This window comes from Mirounga leonina, unplaced genomic scaffold (assembly GCF_011800145.1).
Source record: "Mirounga leonina isolate KUSES-001 unplaced genomic scaffold, KU_Mleo_1.0 Mir_94, whole genome shotgun sequence".
Lineage (NCBI taxonomy): Eukaryota > Metazoa > Chordata > Mammalia > Carnivora > Phocidae > Mirounga > Mirounga leonina.
In genome coordinates this window covers 7,824,234-7,842,159 of record NW_023270855.1, presented here as the reverse complement: position 1 = coordinate 7,842,159, position 17,926 = coordinate 7,824,234, and the positions used below count along the sequence as shown (strand labels likewise).

Genomic DNA, 17,926 nt, shown 5'->3' with positions numbered 1-17,926 from the left:
TATGGGCCCTGGGATCTGGATATCACCTGCTCCATCCTGCAGATGTAAAAACTGAGGCCCTGAGAACTTATATAACTTGGGCCCCAACCCAGGCTTTTAGATACTCTAGTTAACTGCCTTTCTCCAATTTCATCAAGGGTTTTCAAAATTTTTTCTTTTGTTTTTTTAAAACGCTTTGTTAAAAAAATATCTTACCAGATGCTTTGCCATGCAAAACAGATAAAAAAGGAGCTGCTTTGGTACATGGTGGGGCAGAAAGCCCAGAACTTCACCTACTTATCTCCTTGTCCCCTGGGTGCCACTGTGGAACCCCAGGGAACCCAGTATAAGAACCACCTTTCTAAACCCTCAATTTCCTTACATTCAGCAAGTTCTTTGGCTCTTCTGGCCCATGGAGAGGGGCTGTACTCTCCCTGCTTGCCCCCACTCCATCCCACCTCATGCCCATTTTAGACTCTCATGGACAGCACAAATATAAATACCTATTACCTAAGCTGAGTCTGTACACAGCATGAACAAACCAACTAAAAGTCACAGTCTACAAAAATCAATCTCTAGTCTGTGGGCTGGAGTTCTCTGCCCTTTGAGATACATACATCCTAGGCTCCAAGTGCAATGAATTCCTCATTTCTTCCCGTAACATTCCAGGTCCCACCTCAGGGCCTTTGCTCATGCTGTTTTCTTCACTAAGAGTGTGCTTTCCTTCCCATCTCTGCATATTCAGCTCCTCCCTGGCCTTTGAGACCTAGCTCAGAGAAAGCCTCTCCTGTATTTGTCTCTAATGGGCATGGGTCAGATTGCCTCCTCCTATGACCTTCAGCACACTCCATCTGGCTGTAGAGTTATTTTTGTCAGCAGGAGACAGTAGATTAAGGGGATTATGTGCCCATGTTCAGGAGCCAGCCTGCCTGGGTACTGATCCTGGCTGGGCCCCTTATCACTAGTGTTGCTCTGAGCCTCAATTTCCTCATCTGGAAGCTGCGGGTATGAACAATTCCTGTTTGAGAAGACGAAATGAGGTAGTAGTGCAGATCCTCCACAGCGAGCCTGGTCTGCAAGTGCTCAAGATGTGTTAACGAATCTCTACCACCTGTAACTGGTATCGTAGCTAGACTGGGAGAGTCTTTAGGGCAGGGAAGTTTACAATCCAGCTCTGTACCCCCCTTTCCTGGAAATCTTTAGGGAGCTCTGGATGGGGAGGGGTTACAGGAGGGGCTCCTCCCTCCTCCCCTCTGGCTGGAAGGAGGCCCTAGCCCCTGCCCCTGGCTGCCCTTTCCTACTGGTTCTTGCCTGCCTCTGCGACCTTGGAGTTGTCTCTTGTCTGACAACCCCCTCTCCTTGCCACTGATCCTTGGATGGAGGGAACATCCTAGAAGGCTGTCCCTCCCTGTCTTGGCCTTCCCACCTGTCCTGCGTACAGCCACATCACACAAACATTGCTCCTGAGTGGCATGGAGACATCTCTTCCCAGAAGAGCAATGTGGCTCAAGCTGCCCATTATAAGTGCACAGTACATACGTGTTCAACAAGTACATGTGTGTCAGCCTTGTCGCCCTACATCTCCGCTTGGCATGACCGAAGCAGGGGAAGCAATGGGACACTCACTGAACACCTGTCCATGGTTCCAGGAGGTGGGCATTATGATCATGCCCTTTACAAATGGGGACACTGAGGCTCAGAGGGATGGAATGACTTGTTCAAAGTCCTCAATGGTAGAGTTGGGACTCAAAGTCCATGTTCTTTGCATTCTTGACCACATAGTAGGCACTTAGTGTTTAGTGCATTTTTATTCTGCAGAGCAAAGATATCTTCAGAGCCAAGAATCAGGGCCCCCTTTCTCTCCAAGCCTTTGTTTCCCACTCAAGGGGCTGCTGTGAAGACCGCATGAGGCAACCCAGTGCAAGGGCCTGTCCCTGATGAGTTTGTATGCAGTAAATTACAGCCGCCGGGTAGCTCTGGGATGCGGGCTCTTTGCACAGCGGGTCTGCATAGTGTGAGGCCCACCTGTAAATGTTCCCCGCAAGTGCTTATAGCCTCCACTCCCCCTCTGGATGCCTGACTGCACAAAGCACCCACGAGGCCAAGCAGCATTGTTCATGGAATAAACAGTCCGTCTAGACTTGCTGGAATCCACCCAGAAGCCCTTCGGTCAGCGGTGGGTCGGGCCCTTCCGCTAACTGTGCTGTACCCTTCCGGCCACCCCCTGGCCTGCGGAACTGTCTGCCTAGCACACACCCCGCTGCCCCAGCCTGGGAAAATGGATAGCACGTATCAATCAACATGTGGGTTTATTTTATTGATGATTCAGAAAGATGTGAGGGTGGCATTCTGGAAAGCATCCACATGTGATTCATCAGACTTTCACAGAAAGCTAGTGCTTTTAAGGGATTTATTTTTCCTGGTGATGGCGGTGGGGTGGGGGGTGGGGTGGGGTGGTGTATAAGCATTGCAAATCAGATACGGGGCTTTTTTTTTTTTTTAACCCACAGCCTCACATGTGTTGTTCAAGCCCACTGATCTGCCCAGATAAGCCGCCTTTCTCTTCTCTGCTAATTTAAACCCAACGTGTCCCTAAAGTCACACAGAGAATCCTCAGCATAGAATAACAGCTCACACCGAGGCAGCAGCTACCACGTGAAGACACCAAGCACTTTAGGCATGTTACTCGGATCCTCACGGGAACCCTAAGAGAGAGGCACTGTTATTGTCCCACGTTACAGAGGAGGGAACCGAGGCACAGAGGGGTCCAGTGCTCCACAGCGGGATAAGAAGTGCAGCCAGGATTTGACCATGACACCGAGTTGGCCACTTCCCCGCGGGGACACTAGTCCTGTCCCTACTTCCCGTGGATGGTCCCAGCTATGCCTGCTTCACCCGTGTGAACGTTAACGGTGCTGGGGTTGGCTATGACCACTGCATATTTGGTGCTCCTGAACCCGCCTTCGCTCCTCAGCTACCCTTTCTCCCCCTCCAGGCCAAGCTCTCTTCAAGGGCTCAGAGCATGCCCGCTCCTCGTGCGCACCCTCCCCAGCACACGGAGGGGCCTTCCACAGGCACGATCTCCCTCCCACAATCTCCACGTAGTCTGGGGGGACGGAGCCGCACCACTCTGGGGAGAGCACGTGACCGGGGTCTGCCCTATCAGCCTTCTCTATCCTCTGGCCACAGGGATTGGGCCGAGAATGGCCATGTGATTCCAGGTGGCCCAATGAGAGTTTGTTCTGGGACTTAGGGGAGGGGACCATGAGGAAAGAGGTGCCTTTGGCGGCTGGGGGGCCAGGATGGGAGGGTGTTAACCTGAAGCTAATAATGGGAGGGCCTGCCTGAGGACAAGGCCAACAGGGCAGCCCTCCTGCGGCCCTGGAGGGCCTGGACCCCGCCTTGCCTGAGGCTAGAACCATCCCTGCCTCTTTCGGTTGCAAAAGCCAGAAAATCCCTCTTTTGCATAAGCCAGTTTGAGATGGGTTTCTATCAAAGAGAACCCTGATGGCTAGAAATACTCAGTGAATACTGGAAGATGATTCTTCTGTAGAAAACTTTCAAAGGATTTCCAGCTCACTGTCTCCACATGGCAGAGTGTGAAGTAGACCATTCCCCTTTCACAGAGGAGACTATAGGTCCTGAGAGTGTGCCTGAGGTCAGGAGCCTGCTTGGTGACAGAGGCGACGCCAGAACACCTCTCCAGCCTACATGCCTTCCCCTCCAGCAACCCCGCATGTCTCTGAGAAGGCAGCTATATTTCCTCAGCCTCTTACGTATTTCAATGAACTTTTCTCCTCCAGACCTGACACCTGAAACTGCTGGGTTCGAAGATGGAGCACGATCACTTCACCAGAAGACCCCGGTGAGAGGCCTTCTTGAGCCTCTCTGGCCAGGCTGTGAATTCCCCACGTGGACCCAGTGTCTGAGCGGTTCCCAACCTCACCCTGCCTGGGACGCTGCTGAATCTGTGGCCGCCTCGATTTCCCCATCAACCTCTCTGGGCCCCGGTGATGCTTGCGGAGATGGAGCACACGGAGAAACAGAGCATCACAATGACAGACAGACGACCCCCACAGCCTGGGCCTGGGGCCCAGAGACACTTAAAACACACGCTGCCTTCACACCCTCCCCCGTGCCCAGCTGGTGGCGGCTCTGTGGATGACGACACGGGCCCTGCCGGGTCCGAGGGGCATTCTGGTTTAACATCGTGTTTATGCAACGTGAGGCACTGTCCCCGTGATCCACTCTGCTCTCCTCCCTCAGCCCCACTCTCGCCTCCACCTGGGCGGGCCATAGGATTCATACAAAATTAACTGGAGGTTCCGTTTCACAACACTCCAGTATCCAGTTCCCACCCCACCCCTGCTGCTGCCCCCCTTCTTTGTTCCCCTCTCTCCCCCACCAGGAGATGCACAATGCAGGGAGCACTCAGCGGGACCTGTCTGAGCCGCCCCTTCTGACAGCCTGAGGTGCGGGGGGCTGGAAGTGAAGGACAAGGGGTGTGCATGCCAAGTGGCTCAGGGCAGTGCCTCTTGGAGCTTGGGGAATTGAAGCCAATTGTTCCATGGGTGACACAAGCTGTCCCATGTCCTGTCCCCCTTCTGCAGCCTTCCATCCCACACAAGGGGGGGGTAGAGGCATCCCCTACCTCTCAGTCTTCTCCCTTCTTTCTGTGAATATTTGTTTGAGCGCCCAGGCATTGTACCAGGTGCGGGGGACACAGTGGAGAATGACAAACAGCTCCTGCCTCTGGGGCCTCACAGGCCACCCCAATACCTATCACCCATTTTTCGAGACTAATCGCAAAGCAGCCTACTCTGGGAAGCCTTCTCTGGTAGCATATTAACTCTTTGTTTGGTACCATCTTATTTATTTATTTATTAGATTTATTTATTTATTTTAGAGAATGAGAGCGAGAGAGTGCTCAGGGGGGAGGGGTTGAGGGAGAGGGAGAGAGAGAAACTCAAGCAGACTCGCCCCACCAGATCACCGAGCACAGAGCTGGATGTGGGGCTTGATCTTAGGACCCCGAGATCAGACCTGAGCTGAAACCAAGTCAGATGCCCAACCAACCACACCACTGAGGTGCCCTGGTACCATCTTATTTAATTACCTATTTCTTTCATGGGGATAGAGCTGATGCATGTTGTTTTTTATAAGAAATATTTGGCTATAATAATAACAATGATAATGAACATCATTTCAGCAGTGTCTAGGGTATGTCATATATCATACTAAGCCCTTCATGTGGATTATCTAATATTCACAACAACCTGTGAAGTAGGTAGTGTTATTACTCCCATTTCACAGATAAGGCAACTGAGGCTTGGAGAAGTTAACTGAATTCTTTCATGTGTCCCTTGAAGAGTAAATGTCCCTTGAAGAGTAAGCCTGGCAGGATTTAAACCTGGGTCTTGGGCTCTACTGTCCTATGTTGGAAGGGTGTGGAAGGAAAGGAAGCAGTGGAGGGCAAGGAGGGGAGGGCACTGCTGGAGTGGAATGGAACCAACAGGGGAGGAGGGAAGGAATGGAGCTCAGATCAGAGACGGAGGCCACCCCTGGCCTCACAGGGAGCCAGGTTTACCCCCCAGTTGTCACCAGAGTCAGGCCTTCAGGGGGAAAGTTCCACACTGCCAGGCCTTGGGAGCTGAGCCCCTGGCCAGCAGCAGGTGGTGCCCCAGGTGAGAGTGGATTTCTCATGGTGTCAACCCACCTCTATCACTTGCAGAGATCTTTTTGCCTAAAATTAGCTGGATGTGAAGCGGAAGGCTAATTTATGCATGGCCCAGAGCAGTTTCCTGTAGTGTGACTCAGAGGCTGGCTCCTTGCTCACGTCAGCAGACGAGGGGCACAGGGTGTTGGGAATGGCCAACCTGAGTCCCCGTCTGCAGCTGGTACAGCCCCAGACCATGTGGCTTTTCAGCTGGGGGCTAGGGCTGGAGGACCAAGCATTTCTCGAAGTCAGAAGAGGGCCAAATAGGGCATGAATGCTGAACACCAGAGGGAATAAAGAAAAGTTCCTTGGTGGCCCCAACCTACTCAGGCCCTCATTGGACAGAAGGCATCTTTAGAGGACTGTTCCCAGGTGCACATGCTTGGCTCAAGCACAGGAACACATCTTGGGACGGTGTCCAAGGCAGCTGTGTTCAAAGTCTGCTCTGATGTGGACAGTGGTGGTGACCTTGAGCCGTCATGCTTCTCATCTGTGAAATGGGGTAGCAACACCTGCTTCTAGGAACATGTGTGATAAGAACGTAGCACAGCCTGGTAAAAAGTGTCGTACCATTCACAGACATTGGCCAGCATTCCAGAAGGGTCAGATTCCACCCTTTCCAGAGAATGCGACTGCTTCTTCCAGAGTTATGATAACCATAATGAAAACAATAGCAACAAGAGCTGACATTTATTGAGACTTAGAGACTGGGCACTTGGCCTAATCTCATTCAACGTTCACAACCTATTTTACTGATGGGAAAATGGAGGTGTTTAGTCTCTGGGCCTGAATCCTAACACATGGCACTATCCATGGGCCAGGCATTGTTCTAAGCTACTTCACCGTGTCCTCACCACTCTATGAGACAGTTACTGTTATTGTCCCAATTTACAAATGAGGAAACCGAGGCACAGAGGAGTTGATACCTTGCCCAGAATCCCACAGCTGGTAAATGGCAGGGCTGGGATTTGAACCCAGGTTGTCCAAGTCTGAGGTCTGTAGCATTATGCTCTTCTGCCTCTCCCCAAACCTCTACTGCACCCTGGGAGATCCTTCTAGGGACCAACACAGCAGGGGCTCTGGGTAATCCTGCTACGGGCTTTCTCCCCATTCTCAGAGATCTTTCCCATCAGAGATCTCACTTGGTCCTCATGAGAAATTAGGAAACCAAGGCCCAGGGAGGTCAAACCAAAAGCCCCCAGCACACATGGCTGACAGGTGGCTGAGCGATATTCAGAGCTGTCATGATTCCTTCCACTGTAAAGATGATAAAGCCGAGTCTCCTTTATTTTCCACATAATGCCTACCTTTTTGCAGTGCCCTGGCATTCTGTGGAATTCCATCTAAAAAATGCTGCTCTATGCCATGCTACATGCTTTTCCTTCTCTTTCCTCCATAGCCAAGTTCAAGTACCTCCTCCAGGAAGCCTTCCCTGACCTTCCCTGCCTACCCACCTCACCTCTCCTCTGAGCTCTGGGGTCCATGCTATACCTGGGCTAGATTATGGGCTGTTTTGGCTGCTCAGCTGCTCCCCATGGGCTGGGGACTCAGTGGCCACATCTCAGGGCTTTACTGGGCAGCTATCCACCCTCTTCTGTGCCAGGTACCAGACTGGGAACTAGATGTACGGGAGGAGCAAGACAGGATTCCTGCCCTTTGGTGTGCCCATGCTTTTCCAGCAGGACGCAGTGGGGGACACAGTGAACCAAATGGTGATGGCTCTGCACAGAGCTGGAGTTTGGCCATGGGCCGCTCAGTTTCCCAGAGTCCAAGAGCCTGTCAGGGGGTTGGGGAGGAGAGGCGGGTTTCTCCACACCATGATCCATATGCCAAGGTCCATGGCCTGGCTTCGAGAGGCTCTGCGAATGTGCTGACAGTGTGAGCCACATCTGTAGTATGCGGTGGTTTTTTTTCTGGGAAAAAGGACCACAACTTCTAGCAGGTTCTCTGCAGGGCCTGAGACTGAGAGACACTTAAGACTTCCTGACTCAAGAGAATCTCCTGGTCCCATTGAAAAGAAAAAGACTCCTGGGGCGACCCTTCCTCCTAGCAGGCCAGGTGTGCCAACCTGATGGTAGAGGTGAGCATGAGCCATTCTGCCACAGACTGGTGTTTGCAAGAGGCCCAGGAGCCCCCGGGCAGAGCTTGCTCCCATCTCAGGGCATGTGTGGCCATTCTCAAGCTCCGAGTTAGAATCACAAAATCAGGAAAGGATGTTTCCTCTATTCCCACTCTACTCCCCAAACAAAACCAAACATCACCAAGAAAGGAAGGTGTTTCTAAACTTCTGCCTAGCTGAGTGGCTAGAGTCCCTTCCCAGGCAGCCTCTGCAGGAAATGCATTGAGAGTTGGTGCCCAGCAGTGCGCAGGGCATGGGGACCGGAGTCAGGAGACAGGATGGGAAGGACTTTTGGCCTTGGATTTCTCATCTGTCATATGGGGATAAGAATTCGGATGCTGTCTCCTAGCTGTGATCTGTACTTGGCGGAGGGATTGTCATCCATTGCTTAGAATAAGTAGAATAAGAATGGCTGCCACTTACTGAGCACCTACCGTATGCTCAGGCTTCTAGTAGGCACTATGAGGTAGTCGTTGGTTCCCTTTTCCACAGGAAGAAACTGAGGCTCAGCACAACCTTTTTGCACAAAGCTGTAAGACTGGGGGAGTGCCAGGGAAGAGCCTCACACCCACACCTTTGGGGTTTATGCAGGGAACTCTTCTCCCTAATGGCAAGGGGAAAGTAACTGTGGGGATGGGGACCCAAACTCTACACTCTGGTGCTCAAGCTGGGCTGGTTTCTCTTCCTTCTGCCCAACAGCAGATAACCTGGCTTTGGTCCCCTTCAGCCAAGCCCCCAGAAACTGAAACCTTCTCTCTCCTGAGATGCTAGGTCTGCTCATTTTGGCAATTACAAGAAAGCCCCACACCCATCCCCAGGGCAAGACACACACAGGCATCTGTTCACCTTTCCCGAATGGCCCATCTTCCTGCCTGCCCTGTCTTCCAGCAGCTCCATGGCCTATGGCTGCCCCAGAGACCTAGGGAGCCACCATCAGAGTTTGGATTTGGGACAGTTGGACACAACCCAGGCCAGTGACATGGGTTGTGGAGCTGGATTTGAATGCATGTGGATTTGAATGCAATGTTGTGGTCCCATGCTTAAGCCCAGATGAGGGGGTTCCTGGGGCCTGGGGAAGGGAGGCCAGGGGCTGGGTGGCTGGATCCCAAATCCAAGCACTGTGTTCAAATCTTCCACACCTACCTTCGACAGGTGAGGTTTTGAGGCGCCGGCAGATGGCTTCAGTGTCCCCATAAGTCTCCTTGATCTTGACCACAGCCTCGGTGCCCCGTAGCTCCATGAGGGAGCGGAGCTCCTCCATTGTGCACCCGAACTCGCCCCCATGGCTTGACTCATTTCTTTGGTTTTTGGAGTAAAAATCGCTGTTGGTCATGTCACCCATGTTTGCTCCAGTCCCTGCTCGGGGTGGGCCCGAGAGTCAGCACTGGACCAGAGGCTGCTGGGCGATGGCTCCACGTGGCTGTCCTTAGCACAACCTCACTGGATGACTGTGACTCCTGGTGGCCGACTTTGGGTCCCAGGGGGAGGGGGCGGCCGAGGTGGGCTGGCGACTGCGGTGGTGAGCTCCAAGGGGTGTCCCTGGGCACGGGGCAACGTCCAGGGGCCGGAGGGGCTCAGGGCTGTAGACCCAGGAGTCTCCATTCAGTGGGGCCCATGCTGCTCCCTGGAGCTGGTATCTACATGGTCAGGGGCGGTGGCTCCTGTGGGGGCAAGCACAGAGTGGTGACAAGGGTCAGGCACTGGAGGACTCATGGGACAGAGGCTCGGGAGGGCCCAGGCTGCATTTGCTTGTACACCACACAGACCACCCCAAATAACACCCCCTACATATACACATACCCTAACACAGGTGTTTCCTACAATACCCCATAACACACCAGCTCACACTGTAAATCTAAATATACTGGAGCCCACCTGGGCATTCTATAATATGCCACCCCTGAGGCACAGCCTGGTGTACCCCCAAAACACACCCTAACCCCCTAATTGTCTATTGTGCTATTTAACACACGGACTTCATGACATGCGCCCTGGTGTACACACACCCTCTGACATACACAACTCAGGGTGCTCCGCAACACCCAACCTGCCTACTTTTAGGCAATCCCACCGCCATACACACACACTAATACATGAGTCCCACTTCACACACACCCTGGTGGACAGCCCCCTTCCTGCCGTAAATACAACCCCACGTAGCCACAATTCTAGGAATACATCTTCACATTCCCACCCCCTCTCCTCAAAAATACCTGTGCTCACAGTCTTGTTTACACACACACTAGGCTCTCACAATCTGGAGCACAACCCCACCCTGTAAGTAATAGCCCCAGCCTCCCCAGCATATATGCTTCCTCCATCCACGCCACCTACATCTGCTGTGGTCCCCACTCTAGTTTCACAGGCATGGGAATGGGAGAAAGCTGCATACCCTCACCCGCAGTCTCCAACCACAGGAACCAAGGCCCTTGGCCTGGCCAGAGGAATCAGCTCATGCATATTCACCGGGACATCACTGAGCAACCCCCCTCCCCCCGCTTGGCCCCCAGCATGAGCTGGGGTCCGTGGAGCCCTCACCTGTGGGCCCCCACAGTTCAGCACCACAGATAGCAGCTAGGACATCCCTCAGGGAGCCCAGGAAGAGGAGAAGAGAGCAGCGGCTTTTCCCTGCCTGCCGGCCCAGCCGCCCTTGCAGAAGTGTGGCATCTGCAGGGCTGCCAGGAGAGAATCCAATCCACCCCGACACCCAACACCGGTGGCCAAGGTCCCTGGCAAGCGTTGGGTGACAAAGGGCCTCTGCTGAGCTTGGCTGGGCCTGGCATGGGGACTGGCCCCACCCAGGAGGCATAGACAGCTGGCCATCCTAGGTCTGGGACAGTAAGGGGGAAGGGGTAAGGGGAGGAAGATGGGATTGAGCCCCCGACCCAGCTCCAACTCCTTCCCCTTGTCCCCTGCCCCATCTCTTTGCTTCACCAACCTTTCCTCTTGCAAAAAAGTGCTGGAGGCATTTTAGAGTCAATTTCATTTTCCTAGTAAGGAACCAGAAGCTCAGAGAGGGAAAGGAACTTGTCCAGAGCCACACAGAGCTAGCTAGAGTGGAGGGAATCCAGAGGTGGGCTGGTCTCTGGACTCTCAGCCTGGTGCTTTCCCCCCTTCCCCTAGGGGGTGCTCCCTCTTTACTCTCTGAAGAGCAGAGGCTGGTGGGTGAACCGTGCCTAATGGCAGTGAACAAGATAGGCTCTTGAGTCAGAGCAACCTGGGTTCAAATCCAAGTCCTCCCAAATCCTGGCTCTAGGACCCTGGGCAAGCCCCTCCCTTCATTTTTCCAAGGCTTTGTTTCCTCATCTGTAAAATAATAATCACTGTCCCCTGTCCCTTTGCTACCTCCCAATTTATTGGGAAATAATTATAAACCATGTTCAAATTCACTGTGTTTCCACCTGGGTTATGGGGCTTCCCAGCCATGGGTCAGCAGCTTCTGGAGCCACAGGAGAAACCTTTCATGACTTACAGGAGGGCACCTTTACTCAAGGATGCAGTAGGAGGCCTTATTCTTACACTGGGAGCAACAAGTACCTTATAGAGTGGTCCTGATGCTGCAAGCAGAGACACAAGACACCAGAGAAAGAGTGTGCTTGGGGGTCCCACCCCAGTCCTGTAGGAATATGCATGGTCCTTGGCAATCTGAGCATGTACCACCCCCAGAACCCATGAGTTTTGACCCCAGCAGTGCATCCCTATGAGAAGCAAATGAGGCAGGGACCAAGGATGCCTGTGTAGAGATGTCATAAAGGTTAACTGCAGGGGCTCTAGAAACTACAGTCTCTGGGTTCAAATTCTAGCCCCTCCATCTACCAGTAGAATGGGAAGCAAAGCAGTTTTAGTTTCATCTTATAAAAAAGGCAGAGGGAATAACAGTATCTACTTCATAGGTATTATGAGGCTTAAATGAGTTATTTCATGTAAAATATTTAGAACCGAACCAAGCACATGGTAAGCACTCAGTAATTATTGTGATTATTACCAATCCATATAAGCACTTTATGAGATAGGTAGTCTGGTTATTCCCATATAACAACATGAGGAAGCTGAGGCCAAGAGATGTGAAGCAACATTCCAAGGTCACATAGCTAGTGAGTGCCAGAGCTGGGATTTGAACTCAGGCAGTCTGAATCCAGAACCACACCCTTAATCAGGACACTTTGCTGCCTTCCCTTGTGAATCTCTCTCATGGGGTTCTTAGGATGGGTAAATGAACTGCCATATGTGAACGAAAGTGCTTTGCAAACCACAAGGGATTTTCTAAACCCGAGGTGCTGTTTTTGATCTGTCCCCCTGTTACCTGCGGCATGTCTTACAGGCACTGATAATTACATCTCTGGCAGCACGAGTTATGAGAATTGTTAGGAGTAATTACATTTACAATGACAATAGTAGGCATGAGTTAATGGGCTACTGGAGATTTTAACTATGGTGTTAAGATGAACAATGATCCTCAACCATCTATCTACCTATCTACCCATCCATCCATCCATCCATCCATCCATCCATCCATCCATCCATCCATCCATCCAATCATCCATTCAGTAATTGTGTTTTGGGCACCTACTCTGTGCTAGGCACTGGACGATCCAGACATTGTTCCTGCTCCTGCCCTCCAGAAGCTGACGGTGGGGAGGAGGGACAATTGAATGAGTGACATCTATAACATGAATGAGTTTACCATGATGGGAAGTGACAGTTGCTATAGCTGTCCAGAGTAGGAAGATCTGATCTGGCCCAGGGTATCAGGACATATTTTTCCTCTCAGTATGAGTAGGGAATATTTCTTTCCCATGTAGGTTAAGCAGGACTTAAGCCAAAGGATGAACAGAAAATAAACTCAAATATGCAACTGTCTGTTACGAAAGGGCATAGTAAAAGGTGCAGGAAGGGACCTGTATGTATGGAGGGATGCAATTCTGGGATAACAAAATTAGTTAAAATTCAGAAGTCTGCCTCTGTAGGTGATTAATCTTTAACTTCCTTTTTTGAAAACAAAACAAACAAAACAAAACAAAACAAAACTTCCTTCTTTGAGATTTCCCATCACAGCTATCTCTTCTGATGCGGCCCTTCCCCCACCCCCTCGTCCCCTGCTCCTGCCTCCCATGCATGCATGAGACCTGCACGCATGAGACCACCCCTGTTCTGGGCATCTTGGTTGGTCCTAACTTGCAGAGCTCACTTTGGTACTTGACCTGGCTGTGGGATTTGCTTGATTTGAGAGTATGAATCCACTGACACAGAAGCATCTGTAGGATGCCACACAAATGATCTTCTGGCAGGCAGAACTGAAGACCTCCTAGCTTGTACAGAATTCACAACTATGGACTGAAAACTCCGTAGTTGCCCCATATCTGTCACAGAGCGCTCTCTACTACCTGCACCTTCCCCACCCTGACAATGGCCTGTCCTGCTCAGCAGTGTGCTTTCCTTGGAAGCCTTCCCTGACCACCCAGGACTGTGTAAATGCTCCCAACTCTGGAAGCCTCTGGTATCATCCTGCACTTCATACTTTATTGCTTGGACCCACTTCATGTCTCTCTTCCTCAAGAGCCAGAGAGCTCTGTGTGGGCAGTAGCCATGTCTATTTTGTACCTATGGGGCCTGACACTCAGAAAGCACTCGATAAGTGCTTGGTGAATGGATGGATCAGCCCTTGCGTCATCTGTCCCTGGGAGGTATGAGTTTAGATAAGTCCTTGAACCTTAGTTTCCCCATCTATCAAATGGAATAGTGATTCTTATTCCATCGATGTTACAGGTTTGTTGGGGTCTGGAAAGATATCAGAATCAGTAGTTATATTTTTTTTCTTTGAGATACACCCCCACTCTCCATTCCCCAGTTTCTCTTTGGTATAATGAGACATGGGTGTGAGGCTAAAGCTGGAGCAGGCAGCCGTCTCCTTAGCCAAAGCCCACCAGACTCTGATTTTCTTGCTGCCTCACTCAAATACCACATGAGCCACCACTCTATAGCTGAGAGATTCAATGAGCTGTGTGACCTTGGAGAAGTCACCTAGGCTCACTGGGCCTCGTCTGCAAAGTGGAGTGGATCTACCTGTCTTACAGGTTGTGGTGAGGACTCAGGGATACCCTGTGTGAGGGCTCTGGGTGAGGCTCCGGGCCTGGAACGGACACTCTAGAACACTGGCTTCTGTACCTCTGCCTGGCCCCTCTCCCACCCCATTACTAGCAAGTGCGCCTCTCCCATGGTTGTGATGAGATTTGTTTGCAGCCAGCATTCAACTTGGCACAGTCACCTCTGCCCAAAACAGTGGGCACACAGGCTGGTAGGGACTAAATGTGTCCCCTCAAATTCATAGGTAGAAGCCCTCATCCTTGGGCACCTGGGTGGCTCAGTTGGTTAAGTGACTGCCTTCGGCTCAGGTCATGATCCTGGAGTCCCTGGATCGAGTCCCGCATCGGGCTCCCTGCTTGGCAGGGAGTCTGCTTCTGCCTCTGACCCTCCCCCCTCTCATGTGCTCTCTCTCATTCTCTCTCTCAAATAAATAAATAAAATCTTTAAAAAAAAAAAAAGAAGCCCTCATCCTCAATGTGACGGTATTAGGAGGTGGGGCCTTTGGGAGGGGCTTAGGTCATGAGGGTGGAGCCCTCCTGAAGGGGATTAGTGCTCTTCGGAGGAGACAGGAGAGAAATCATCTTTCTCAGCCACGCGAGGACACAGCAAGAAGATAGCCATCTGTAAGTCAGGAAGAGAGCTCTCATTAGGAACTGAATCTGCCAGTACCTCAATCTTGGATTTCCCAGCCTCCAGACATGTGAGAAACAAATTTCTGTCATTTAAGCCACTCTGTTCTATGGTATTCTGTTATAGCAGCCTGAGCTAACTGAGACATCGGCCCGTGCAGGGTGTATAGCCAGGGTCCAGAGAGGTTGAGCAACATATCAGGGGACACACAGTCAATTGGGGTCAGAGCCCACTGAAAAGCCCTCTCTGTTTTCCAAGCTCCAGCTGCGTGACCTTGATGAAGCTCCTTTTCTTCCTGGGCCTCAGTTTCCCCATGTGGGAAGTGAAGGAATTGGACGTGGTCTCTGGGGTCCTTTTAGGCTGTGATGCGGCAAGCCCTTCAGAATCCAGGAGAAGGTTCTGATAATATTAGATTTATGCATTTTGGTTTCATCTTATTAGCATTTAAATGACTGTATTGTTACATTTCAATGACTCAAGAATAGGTTAGGGACGCCTTAATAAAAAGTCTTTGCCAGGAGGGATGCTGGCAGAGGAAGGAGCAATGTTTTTTTGGAGTTAATTTAACAAAGAAAGAATCTATCTTTTGAAGGAAGGATTAAAAAAACCCCACCAAAACCCTAAACCAACAGCTTTTTCAATCCCAACTGAAGGATGGGAGCTGGGACAACTACAAATGAAATATGTGCTAAAAATAACTTTCGGATGCAGAACCCTTCTGTTTTAAGATGTGCTGAATTTAAATGCCACCTTAATATGTATTTTTAAAGTTCCCTTTTCCTCTGACTTGTCAGTAGTACCAGTGACAGATGTGAAGGACACAGGTCCCATTTGGAGATCTTGGGTGATGCCTGGTGCCACCATTTGATAGTTTTGTGGCTTGGGCAAGGCTCCTAATGCCTCCCTGTGCCTCAATTTCCTCCTCCCTGAACAGAGTCAACTGGACAGCCTACTTCCTAGGGTTTTGTGAGGACGAATCAAGATAGAGCTTAGCCCACTTCCTGGCACAGAGGAAGAACTTGGTAAATGGTAACTGTTCTTACAATGCTCTTCACTTACTCCCTGCCTCTGTCCTCTGCTCACCCATGTTGTCCCCCACACTGCTGTCCTTAGCTCAGAACTCAGACCAACTGTACCATAGTCACAATGCCACTACTCTGAAGGCTGGGGAGTGTCCTAGCTTGTGTGGCACAACATATAAGGCAGTCAGCCGCCCCTCTGCTCTGGTCCCAACTAGCTAGCTCCCTTGGGGCAGGAGCTTTTCTTTCCTCTCCTGGATGTAAATTCTGGCCTTTTGGTAGGGCCTCCCTGCGCCGGTGATGGGAACCCTCCTCCTTGGTGCTGATCCAGGGAAATGCGTGAACTCAGCCAGGCAGCTGGGGGCAGAGGAACAACTGCTTTTCCTTCAGCCCCACCTGGAGAGTCATAGTCCCTCTGGGAGAGGGAATGTCCTTTATGTGTGTGCATGTATATGAGAAGGAGAGAGCCTGATCGATCTGGAGTGACTATGGGAGTGTGGGTGTGCATGTCAGTGTGAGTATGCAGGGTCAGCGTGAGTGTGTTATGGTGGACATTCAGCACAGCCAGTACGTAGTCTGGGGGCACACCTGAGTCAGAAGGAATGTGAAAATGGCGGTGTTGGGTTGGGCCCGGAAGTGATTTTATGTGCATGTGTGTGTGTGTGTTAGGGGGTCCCTGTGATGTGTCAGAAGATGTGTGCTTGGTGTAAGTGACCCTGAAGGACATGGCTTGCTGTACAGGTCTACTGGAGTAAATCAGCATGAGTGTATGTCTGTGAGTGTGAGGCAGAGATGTCTGTATCCATGTCTGTCTGTCAGTGTGCAAGCCCCATGGTATGTGTGTGTGTGTGCATGCACTCGGGGTATACTTCAAAGTTGACAATGACAATTTCAGCTTGGAATTTCACAGTTGGGGAGAGAGAATGAAGAAAAAGGAAGGGAATTGAAAATGAATACCTCAGAAGCGAATTTAGTGCTATTTTTAGAAAACTCCTATCCTGTTAACCAGAAAAGGAAAATCTGAAAAAAAAAAAAAAATCCCACAGAAACAGCTACGCATCAGCTTTGAAGGCTCAGATGACAGAATCAGGGCCAGGGGGTGGGCAGTTAGGGATCTAGGATTTCTTGCATAGCTTCTCACCCTCCTGTCTGGCCTGAGGGAGGGTCAGTTCAGCTCTTAGCTGCCCACCAGGGTCAACTCCCTGCATTATCCCCTGTTCTCCAGAGGAGCTGTCAATGGTAGACGGAAAACCCCATTTCTGGTCATATAAGCTCCTCATGTACTCACTCATCCACCCTCCCACCCATCCACCCTTCCATCCATCTATCCATCCAGCCATCCATTCTTCAGCTGTCCACCCATCTGTCTATCTATCTCTCCAACCTTCCATCTGTCCATCCTTCTACCCACCCAATAAACCTGAGGAGGTGCATCTCAGGCCCTGTCCTGGGCACTGGGGTTCTGAGGAGAGCAAAGGAGGTGCTCAGACCCCCCCTTCCTGCCATTTTAGATCTGCTCACTCTGCCACAAAGAGCCCCAGTAACCCCATGATCAGAATCTGCAGGCTGAGTCGAACGATTCCTTACAACTTTTGCTTCAGATTTTGGGATGATGTAACCCAAATGGCACTTGCCAGATCTTCTGGGTTCCAATCTTGGCTTGACCATCACTATTAACAGTGACTACTAGCAAAAGCTTCCATGGGCTGTGTGGTGTCACTGTCCCTACCTTACAGGTGAGAAGCTGGGGCTCAGAGATGTTAGAGATAGCCAAGGCTATCTGGATAGGATCTGGCATAGTTGAAATTTGCCTGTTCAAGTCCAAAGCCTCTGTTTTTTTCTCTGTGTCCCATTGCCTTTTACCAATTCACAGTATGGCCTTGGACCAGTGCTTTTTCCCTTGTGCCCCAGTTTCCTTTTCTATAAAGTAAGTGGGTAGGTTGGACAGATGCTCAGTCTCAAAGGGCCAATTTAGCGCCACCCAGTTATATGCCAAGTCCTGCTTGGGTGGAGACAAAAGGAAAGAGAAATTCCCTGGAACCGGGGAGTCACAAGCTGATCAAATTCATCTGCTACCTCTGACATCTCCTGCCCCACCTTGGGCCTCTACACAGCAGTGTCTGCCTTTCAAGATTTGTATCCTTTATGTGCTCCTTGTTTAGAATTCTTCCCTTTATTTTTTTAAGAGATTTTATTTATTTATTTGACAGAGAGAGACACAGCAAGAGAGGGAACACAAGCAGGGGGAGTGGGAGAGGGAGAAGCAGGCTTCCTGCTGAGCAGGGAGCCTGATGCAGGGCTTGATCCCAGGACCCTGAGCCACCCAGGCACCCCTAGAATTCTTCCCTTTAAAAAAAACCTGTGAGAGTTTTCTGATGA

At 51.0% G+C, this 17,926-nt stretch overlaps 1 protein-coding gene across 1 annotated transcript in view; it reads right to left on the bottom strand.

Moving 5' to 3' along the window:
• Positions 1–17,926, bottom strand: part of ATP2B2 (ATPase plasma membrane Ca2+ transporting 2) — a 375,124-nt gene that overhangs the window by 107,920 nt on the left and 249,278 nt on the right. Inside the window, exon 4 of the mRNA XM_034996819.1 lies at positions 8,958–9,475. Within this exon, the coding sequence (XP_034852710.1) occupies positions 8,958–9,156 (199 nt within the window). The 5' untranslated portion in view covers positions 9,157–9,475. The remainder of the gene's footprint in view (positions 1–8,957; positions 9,476–17,926) is intronic.